Here is a 10,597-nt window from a genome sequence, read left to right as displayed (position 1 = left end):
GGGGGGGGTGGTGATGAGGAGGGGGACGTGGAGGGGACTCCCAGTCCGAGGCGGGAGGTCGGCCTGGAGGGGAGGGAGGAGGGGAAAGAGGAAAAGGGATTTGGGGGGGAGGGACTAGGAAAGGGGGGCATGGGGAAGAAGACAAGAAGCCAGAAGCAAAGAGGAGAGAGGAGGCGGCGGCGAGGGGGCGGAGTCGCCGCAGCGGCCGGCCGAGAGGCGGGCGGAGGGAGGCGGTGTGTGCGCGGGTCACATGGTCGCAGCTGCCCTCCCCGTCAGCCGCCCTCGCCGCCGCGGTGCGCTGGCTGCAGGAAGCCGCCGCGCCGCCGCTTTTGTTGTCAGGGACTCCGCGAGGAGCGCCGCTCGCCGGCCGCCGCCGCCCTCTCTCACTGCAGCCCGCTCTCTGGCCGCGGGGCCCGGCTCCCGGGCGCCCCGCCCGCCCTGCCCATGAGGGGGCCCCGCGACCACCGCAGCTTCCAGCCCGGGGCGGCGCGGCGCTGAGGCAGAGGCGGCGCTGCCACCTCTGCGGGAAGCGGGCAGCCTCGGTCCCCTCCCGGAGGGCACCATGGAGGTGAATGCGGGTAAGTGCCGGACTGCGGAGGGTGGGGGCACGACGGAGGGGGCTCTCGGATCCCGTTGGGGGCACTTCGGGGGACGGCGGCGGGGGGGTGACCCCAGGGCTGGTGGGGTGGGTTACTGCCCGGTGCGTATCGGCTCGGGCTCGGTTCCCGCTTCGCCCCCGGGGCCGCTCCACGGCCGCCCTCCCGGCTCCCTGCAACGCCGCAGCGCGGCCCGGTGGCTCCGGCCCGGCCCCCCCCTCACATGGCCGGGCCGCGCGAGCCACGTGCGCGCTGTGTTTACGTTCGGCGGCGCGCGGGCGCCGGTTGGCTGGGCGGGCGCGTGACGCGGCATTACATAATGGGCGCTGAGGCGGCGGCGGCGGGCGGGGACACGTGAGGCCGCTCGGCTCGGTGACCCACATTCCCCGGGGCCGCAGGGACACGTGGGGGCGGGTGCGCGCGCGCGCCGGCGGGGAGCGCCGCAGCCTCCCGGGAGGCCCCGCCCCTTTGGAACCCTCCGGGCTGTGACGTGGCCGCGATTCCCTCCTCCCCCGCGGGGTTGCACACTGCGGAGGAGGCCGCGCGTGCGCGTGCGGTGAACCCCGCGCCCGGGCCGTCTCGAGGCCGGCGCGGACGCCGCAGTGCACCTGCTGCCGCCCTAGCGTCGGAGGGGTGACCCCGACGCGCGAAGCCGGGGCCAGGCAGACTGCATTGACCGCAGACCTTGCGGATACTGAGGAAGAAGTGCGGGGTCAGGGCGCGCCACAGGCGGAGAGAGGTTTCTTGGGGGAAGACTCGGCGTTTCCCCAACGCGAGACCCCTCGGAGCTCTGAGGTGCTTAGATCCCGAGCAATGCCTGGTAGCTGGGACGGCACCCGCCCTTGTTATGATGCTGCTTCAGTATTTCCAGGAAAAATGGTTGCTCTAGGACGTGATTTATCTTATACACCTTCGGTCATAAAAAGCTCGAAAATCTCCTCGGGCTGGGAGTCTATAGGTCACACCCATTGCTAATCATTCAGCTCACGTAGGGTCGGGATGACTCAGGTGATCCTAAGTGACCCCGAGACTTTAGGAAAGACTGGTTAGTGTTTATTTAAATTGACTTTTAAAAACCCATTGGTTGCCGACCTTTCTTGAACCTGATCAACAGAATTTGGCTTCATCAGTATTTTTGTAGTTACATTTCCTGTTAATGTTACAGAACAATACCGTGCTCCCTTCCCTCCTTTTGTCTGCCCTCAGAGATGGTCCTTACACCTGAGGCCAGTGAGGTTACAGAAGAAGCCAGTTTGTGATGAGCACTGGGCGTTACACGCTACTGATGAATTACTGAACACTACACCTGAAACTGATGTACTACTGTATGTCGGCTAATTGAATTTGAATTAAAAGCCAGTTTTTTAAGTTATATGCACTTTTTAAATGCACAGACTTTGAAAACAAACGTGAGTTTTCCATCAGTAGTAAAAATAAAGACCTTTTCTAGCTTTTAATTACCTCTGGGTTTGCTTAGCTTTTGAGGGTATTTTTAAAAATTGGGTAATCTGTCATGGAATTAAACTTTTGCTTGATAAAAATTTAGAGATTATTAGGTTCAACCTTTTTCAACCCACCTTTTAGCACGAACGAATTCTTCCAGATTTGTAGCTTTGTAAGGTGGGCTAGCTCAGGCGGCTAGAAAGTTTTTGTCTGGTTTGAACCTTCCTGGAACAGTATCACTGCTTTTAATCTTGCCTTTTGAAGCTACGGATAATAAAACTTCCTTTGGATGACTGTTGAACATACCGCTCCAGTTCTTCCATTTTCAGTTCTCATTACTTGGTCTGTGCTCAGTGTTGTTTTGATCATCATCCTTGTTGCCCTTTGGGCTGTGGCACCAAGAAGTGAACAGGCTCCTGCGGAACTGGTTGGACAGTTACCAAGTTCCAAGTTTTGGATTCTGCTGCAAATGAATTCTCTGGCAGGCTGAACTTTTGTGGCTTATTGGCTTTGCTGACTCATAGTAACCTTGCAATCAGCTAGGACCTTTTCATGTGAACTATTTTGAAGCTAAGTTTCATCCGTTGTGCAGATAATTGTTTACCTGAAGTGCAAGAATTTGCAATTATCTTTCTTAAATTTTCTCTTGTTCCTTTTGGCTCCATTTTCAACCTGTCTCAAGCTGTTATCCAGTACATTAACAATTTCTGCCATATATCTGTTAGAGGGAGTATTGGTAGGCATTCCCTTTAATTTCCTTCAAATTGTTAATGTTGATGAGGGTGGGGCCAAATTCAGTGCTTGTGGCACACCTCTGACCCATCCCTTTGGTTGGTATCATTGTATCAGTATAATACACATTCAACCAGTGAGCATTTCATCTTTTATGACATATTGTGTCTTTACCTTATCCATGACTAATGCAGATGTGAAATAGTGAAGTGGCAGAAATTGTATACGTTTCTGTCACAGATTCTGGGTGACTATACCATGTTCTTTTTTCTTTTTTTTTTTTTAAGATTTTATTTATTTATTTGACAGAGACACAGCCAGCGAGAGAGGGAACGCAAGCAGGGGGTGTGGGAGAGGAAGAAGCAGGCTCCCAGCAGAGCAGGGAGCCAGATGTGGGGCTCGATCCCAGGACCATGGGATCACGAGCTGGGCCGAAGGCAGACGCTTAACGACTGACCCACCCAGGCGCCCCTATACCATGTTCTTTAAAGTAAATGATAACTCACTGCACAAACTTCATAACCATAGCTGTAATTCACATTTTTAAAAATTGGAAAAACATTCCCACATAGTTCATTCTTGTATTTATAAACCTGTATTTCTCCTAACTTGGAAAAAAATGTCAGAAGAGCAGTAACGGTAAAGAAGTCGGTTGGAGAGAGAAACAGCAAGATCATGGGAAGACTTAGAAGTGAAGTAGCAATTTGCTTGACTAGTCAACAGAGTTAAGATACTCAGAAGGTGGTGTGGAAATAACCTCCGGGGAAACCGCTGGGTCCATATGACACAGTCAAAATTAAAGGTAAGAAGAAAGGATAGGGAGGGTTAGTTTAGTTTCAGCTCTTCTAATTGAACTCTTCAGTATGATGGTAAAATAATAATCACCATATTGGTTGAGTACTTACTATGTGTCAGGCCCTTTACATGTGTTACTACTTTTGACACCACACATTAATTCTAAGAAGGCAGTTACTGTTACCATTTGAAGATGAAAAGCTAAGTAGACTGATGTTAATTAACCTATCCAGGCAAGTGGTGGAGCCAGATTTTGAATCTGCAAAGTCCACTGGGAGAGCACAAGCTACTATGCTGTATTGTCTAACCCCACATAACATTTGATGGTATATACTCATCTTGGTGGTCTTGTCTTCTTGGGGGTAAAGGAAATGACTGTGTGGATCCACTTGATCTGCAGTGGTACAGGGTCATAGCTGATGGAAAAGGGTGGGTGTCAGTAAAGTCTCCTAATCTAGTCATTCCTCTCTTTTAATCTTGTTGCTAGTCAAACTGTTTTTTCCCCAGACACTAGATTACACTTGTGTCTTCCCTCTCCCCCACTCCCCCAGTAATTTACATGGAGACAAAAAAACACTATGTTATAAAATAAGACCGATCTGTTTTGTCATCCCATTTTTTGTTTTCTTAAATCTCTTACATGGTACATCATTTAATAATTTGCATGTTCTTCAAGACCCCACTTATTGTCACCTTGGCTGTGGTTGCCCCTTGTGATCTTTGCCCTCTATAGTGCTCTTGTGTGATCCTCAGCAGTTCACAGTAATTTGTATGAAACAGTACTCACATTGCACTGAAATGAATGGTTAACACAGCTGTTTCCTCAGTTGGTCTACAGGCTTTTTAGGGAAGGGATCATGTTGTTCTCTGGAACCCTGACACTCAGGACACAGTTGAAAGGTTAGTGCTTCAGTTAGATCTACCATCCTGTGAGTAGAAATTATTAGGAACCTAATTTTAAATTGAGGAAACTAAAGCTTCTTGATGGTAAATATGTTTCATTCTAAGTCACAAGGCACAGTCATGAGTTGAACTCAAGCATACTTTCCAGGATGGTGGGCAGTGGGAATGAGAAGGTTTTGGAGATGGGCAAGCCTAGAATTGGGGTAAGGAAAACCCCAATAGATGGCAAACAGTAAGTGCTTCCCAGCAGTATAAAATTAGATATTGACTTCTGGCTTGTCTGAAGTTGACCACTGGGTAAGCCCTAGCCTGGGAACCTGGCCCAGCTCCAGGGATTTTTTTCCAACTAAAAATAGAGAAGACTGCTTTAGCTAATTTTAGCTTGAGGCATCTAAGAAGTACATTCTGCCTGTTTCTGGAAGTGTTGGGACTTGCTAGATCCGGGATTTTACCTTTCTTGCTTTATCATCAAAAACCATGTATGTAAAAAGAACTTTAATAATCCCCTTTTATGAACATCACTTCATTTCAATCTTGTAATAACTCTGGCAGATATTCCCATTTTATAGAAGGTGACTCAGTTTTAGAGAGATTGAAAGTGACTTGCTTCCCAGGTCTTCGCGGTAAGAGATAATTATCTGTACTCTGGCCTTGGCCTTCAACCCCGGCCCTGCCATTAAGTAACTGTATTTATATTAAACCTCTCTGAGCTCTGAGTTCCTTCTGTGAAAAATGGGATAATGGAAGTAAATGCTTGTGAGGTCAAAATGTGATATGAAGTTGTGTCACTTTATTCTTGGTATTCAGTAGGTACTTGAGGACTTGTAGTTTTCACTTCCCTTTCTTCAGTGGGTTGAGGAACTATTAGATGTACTCCTTAACTTTCTAGGAAATTAGAATGTAACCGTTTGGGTTACTAACCATCAGGTCAGTAAATTCGTAGCAAGAGTGGATGCTAGGACAACTAAATCAGTGTTGAAGTTCTTGCTAGGAGAATGTAGCTGCTTCTAGATGGCTCATCTTTGATACCGTGGTGCCTGGCACAAATGCTTGTTGAAAAGCATTGTTAAACTCCCTGAAGATAGGAATTGGATAGTAAATGGATTGATAGTAGCTCAGTAATTTTTCTTAGGTTTGATTTTGGAGGCTTTGAAAAGAAGGTGCATTTTGGGTGTTAATAACAATACCTTCCAGGGGCGCCTGGGTGGCGCAGTCCTTAAGTGTCTGCCTTCGGCTCAGGGCGTGATCCCAGCGTTCTGGGATGGAGCCCCACATCAGGCTCCTCCGCTGGGAGCCTGCTTCTTCCTCTCCCACTCCCCCTGCTTGTGTTCCCTCTCTCACTGGCTGTCTCTGTCAAATAAATAAATTTAAAAAAAATTCTTAAAAAAAACAACAACAATACTTTCCGTTACCCAGTTGGTGTTTTAAAACAGTTATGAAGCCATTGGGATACCTCTGATTTCTGCAGGTTTATTTCTTTTTTTCTGAGATTTTATTTGAGAGAGAGGGAGCCAGAGAGAGCGAGCGAGTACAAGCAGGGGGAGGAGCAGAGGGAGAGGGAGAAGCAGGCTCCCTGAATAGGGAGCCTGACAGTGGGGCTCGATCCCAGGACCCTGGGATCATGACCTGAGCTGAAGGAAGCTGCTTTAACCTACTGAGCCACCAGGTGCCCTTGCAAGTTTATTTCTAAAGTGAGGTTGTCAGAACACCTTATGAACATAAATGGCTCTCTCAAATGCTTGCCCTAAGAAAGTCTTACTTTAAGGAAAACCATCACTTTCTCATCTTTTTCTATCTTGAGATGTAAGGAAGTGAATTTACCACCTAAAGTGGTAGTACTTTAGGTAAGATAAATAGCTGTGAGATCTTCCTTTGGGAGTTTATTGAAGACTAAGGATAATATTTTCCTTTGCATTCTATTCTGAGTGTGTAGACACGTGAAAAAAGTAGCAGTTTGTTAACACCTGGGATTTCTGATGTGAACTTCAGATCCCTAAAATTTTATGAAAACAGATGGCACGGTGGTTTTACCCAGTAACATGACATTTGCTAGCCTTCCGAGTTAAAATTGTTTCTCTCTGGATTCACAGTATATTAAGGGTATTCAGTATGTTATGTCAATAAAAACATCAACTTTTAAAACTATGAACCAATTTGTGCTTTAATTCAGTCATTGTAGCTATTCTTAAACTTCAATGTGCAAAGAATTGCTTGGGGAACTTGTTAAAAATTAAAAATGGTCATTCCTGAGGGGCCTTCTCTAGTTTGGGCAGGGCCTTGGAAATATGTATTTTGAAAAAGTACATTTTCAGGTGGTTCTCATGATATATATTTTACATAATTTCTCTGGATGATGAGAGAAATTCTCTGGTGGTTCTCATGATATATATACTTTACATAATTTCTCTGGATGATGAGAATAAACTCAAATTTAGGAAGTTTTTCCTCCACGTGTTTGGAGTTCTAGGAGCTTTCAAAATCAGCAGTAGATGAAATTTCTATTAAAATTACCCTTGGTCACTGGGGCGCCTGGGTGGCTCAGTTGGTTGAACATCTGCCTTTGGCTCAGGTCATGATCCCAGGGTCCTGGGATTGAGCCCCGCATCGGGTTCCTTGCTCCATGGGGAGTCTGCTTCTCTCCCCCCCCCCCATGCTCTCTCTTTCTCTCTCTCTCTCAAGTAAATAATTAAAATCTTAAATTAAAAAAATTACCCTTGGTTGCATTTTCTTCCCTTGAGCGCAGATGAAGACATTGGCTTGTGACAGTCCCGTTTTACTGTGTAACTGTTTTATTGTGTATCGTTATCACCGAGAGGTTGATTAAAAGTTTCTGATTTAGTAGATCTGGAGTGGGGCCTGAGAACTTACGTTTCTAACAGATTTGCAGGTGATGCTGAAGTTCTTGATCTAGGGACCACACTTTGAAAATGACTGGTTTATAGGTGGGGAGCACATTGGAGGTCTAATATTAATCATAAAGCTCTGGCTTTGCTCTGGGAAGATGATAAGCACTTGTCAAGAGGACATTTGGGAAGTGGGTTAGTCTAGAAAGACCAGAGTCACACTTCCAACTTCAAGACTGATAGCAGGCTTATGCTTAATGAATGGAAAAGTGGATGGAGTTCTCCACATTATTTATATTTTTTGTCTTTAAAATTCAAGCACATGTAGTTGCATTTATGCGTATTGAATTTGTGTATGATGAACACTGTTGCAATTTTCTTGGCATGGTAGGTGCTCTGTTAACTTCTCTTTGGGTCGTGACCAAAATCCCTAATAGTTATGGTTTTACTTTACTTCTCAGGAACTTCCCATCCTGGATGTGTATAATTGGTACTTAAATACATGTCTGGTACCTTAGTTCAACACAGCAGACTAAAAGTGACCTAAAATTCCTCTGCCTATTTTTTTCTTTTCTGTAAGTGGAAGTGTCTTTCTGTTCTTTGGAATTGTTTTGGCCTCAGCATTTTGCTGTGTGTGTGTGTGTGTGTGTGTGTGTGTGTGTGTGTGTGTGGTGACTTGTAAAGTGTGGCTTTTATCTAAAAAAAAAGATTGGGGAATCATTTCTCATTAGCAGAGAAGTTTATTTCAGAGTGAATGCTTAAATTGCAGTTGTTACTTAGGGAATGTGCAGAACTCTCCACTTATTACTCTGTGTAGTTATCCAGATTGTTGTTAGAAATGCCCTGTTTTTCTTGTGACTCCCTAGTAATGTTTTATGATATTTGGGTCTGTCCATTTTATTAAATGTGGGCTTCACAGAGGCAGAGAAGTAGGTCTTAAAAATATTTATGGCAGAGTTCTTACTTGCGAAGCATGTATAGAAGATTAAGAGACACTGTGCACTTAGGTGCTTATAGTCTAGTTGAGAAAGAGATGGAAACAGGTAAACAGTAGGTTTAATAAGAGCTCAGGACAGTGATAAAGGAGAGATAATTTTACCTTTGTATCTGATACACATAAAAAAATCCCATAAATGTTTGTTGATGATAGAGGAAAGACGAAAAGAAACCACAGTAGATCTTGGCAGAAAAGATGAGAATTAGTTGTTTGGCCTGGGATTTGGAAAAATAATATATTTGGCTATGAGATTACTCTTGCAGCATTTTATGTCTTTAAGGAAGATGTTTGAAATTATACTCTAAGAATAATTTTAAATACTATTTCTTAACCTGGGAGGTTTACAGTCTTTAAGAGGCCAAGACCAGTTTTCACCAGGGCTGTGGAGGTTATATTATTGGTGAGGTTGTGAGTAGTGTTTTGAGAGTAGCTCTGTGGAGAGAGAATTAGCGTCAGCCTTAATGTTATTTTCTTATAGCATGCATTCTTTCAGCCTCTTTTAACATTTACTGTAAATAGCAAGTCAGAAGAACAGGTGGTGAGTCTGGATTCCTTAAGAGCTGTTTACAGATAAGTGTGTCTGCAAGTCCAGTGGCAGAAGCAGGTGGAGAAGGGGGAATGTGGAACTGGTGATCAGTGGATAGGCATAGAAGCTTTCAGGGATGTTTAAGGAAAGATTCTGGGGGCAATAGCTACGAAAGGTTCCCCATTTTGACATAAATTATGTGGAGTTCAAATGTTACATCTGTTCTTGGTTAACCTGTGTTTTAGCCAAGTGCTGGGGGAGGCAATTTGACTCACTGTTTCTAGGATTGTGTCATAGAAAGGTATAATGAAGGAGGCAAAGAGAGGACCAGAAGCAGACTTCTTCATGACCAAAACATTTTGTTTACTCTAAGCCATGTAGTCAGTCAGGAAGGTTTTTCATTCATTTTAGGAAAAAAAAAACTAGAAAATGAAAAGCTTTAGGTTTGGATCTTTGTGTGCTCAGAATAATTAAGCCAGTGAGAACCTTCCTATTTTTTAATCAGTGGAAATATGTGCATTGAACTTCGTGGAAGCAGGAAGAATAGAAGGAAATAAGTTACTTTCTCCTTTTAGGGTAAGTGGATATTTAGTCAGCAACCTGTTTCTAAAGTTAGTGACTTTACTATTCAGATTTGGAAAAATAGAGAACATATATATTGTCATGTATCTAATTATCTGAATTCTCCCCTCTTTTCTAGGAGGTGTGATTGCCTATATCAGTTCTTCCAGCTCAGCCTCTAGCCCTGCCTCTTGTCACAGTGAGGGTTCTGAGAACAGTTTCCAGTCCTCCTCCTCCTCTGTTCCATCCTCTCCAAATAGCTCAAATTCTGATAATAATGGTAATCCCAAAAATGGTGATCTCTCCAATATCGAAGGCATCCTGAAGAATGATCGAATAGATTGTTCTATGAAAACAAGCAAATCAAGTGCACCTGGGATGACAAAGAGTCATAGTGGAGTGACAAGTAAGTTACTTTAGTTCTCAAAGGTTGGTGCCATTAATTGCACGTGGGGTTTATTTTATCAGTTTTTCATTTGGGTGTCATTTCACCCCCTTCTGGGTAATCATAGTTTAGTAGCTAGGTAAGAAATCAGTGATGATTTTACAGCCTAGGGGTTGTCATAATTGAATCGTGCCACAGAGCAAGATATGTGATATGCACTCTGCCTGACCGTATTTCCTCTAGGGTATCTTTTACCACATTTTCCCAGTTGCCTTTCTTCTGGACTCTTGGTACTGAATCTGGTTTCTAGAACAGAGTACTTGTTGTGGGAAGGGGTTTGCTTTCATGAAGTTGGAGCTAGGAATATTTGGGATTAGAAAACAAAGCAGCATTGGGGTAACTAAATGAGAGGTGAAATTTGGACTCCTGAGTGAGTGTGGAGGTAAGACTGGGTGAAACGGGAGGAGCGGTGCCTGTAGGTGAACTGAACTGAGTATGGTTCAGCAGCCTGTGGAGACACCTGTTCACACCTCTGTTGATTGACTCTTGTCTGACTTCTTCATTCTTACTGAGGAGAATTGCTTTTAGTTCTGGTTGCATATATATGGTGTAAAGTAACTCTAGATTTATAGAATTTCATTGTATGTCTAAAATCATCAAGAAAGAAGGAAAAAAACGGCTCTCAGATATTTTTGGCAGGCCCATAAACTGTCTTTAAAAGAAAACTAAGATTTCTTTGGATTTGTTAATTTGTTGTAAAGATTTTTCTTTTGCATTGTAAAAGTAGATTTGTATCTTTTGGATGTACTTACAAGT

The 10,597-nt window shown here is 44.5% G+C and overlaps 1 protein-coding gene across 1 annotated transcript in view; it reads left to right on the top strand.

Moving 5' to 3' along the window:
• Positions 1-266: 266 nt before the first annotated feature.
• Positions 267-10,597, top strand: part of NR1D2 (nuclear receptor subfamily 1 group D member 2) — a 29,613-nt gene continuing 19,282 nt past the window's right edge. Inside the window, exons 1-2 of the mRNA XM_045791651.2 lie at positions 267-578; positions 9,536-9,802. Coding sequence (XP_045647607.1) covers positions 563-578; positions 9,536-9,802 — 283 coding nt within the window. The 5' untranslated portion in view covers positions 267-562. The remainder of the gene's footprint in view (positions 579-9,535; positions 9,803-10,597) is intronic.

The sequence above is a fragment of the Ursus americanus genome, chromosome 20 (assembly GCF_024610735.1).
Source record: "Ursus americanus isolate L20-20 chromosome 20, mUrsAme1.1.p, whole genome shotgun sequence".
NCBI lineage: Eukaryota > Metazoa > Chordata > Mammalia > Carnivora > Ursidae > Ursus > Ursus americanus.
Note: the sequence above shows the minus strand (reverse complement) of the source record. Positions and strands in the feature narration are given on the sequence as shown.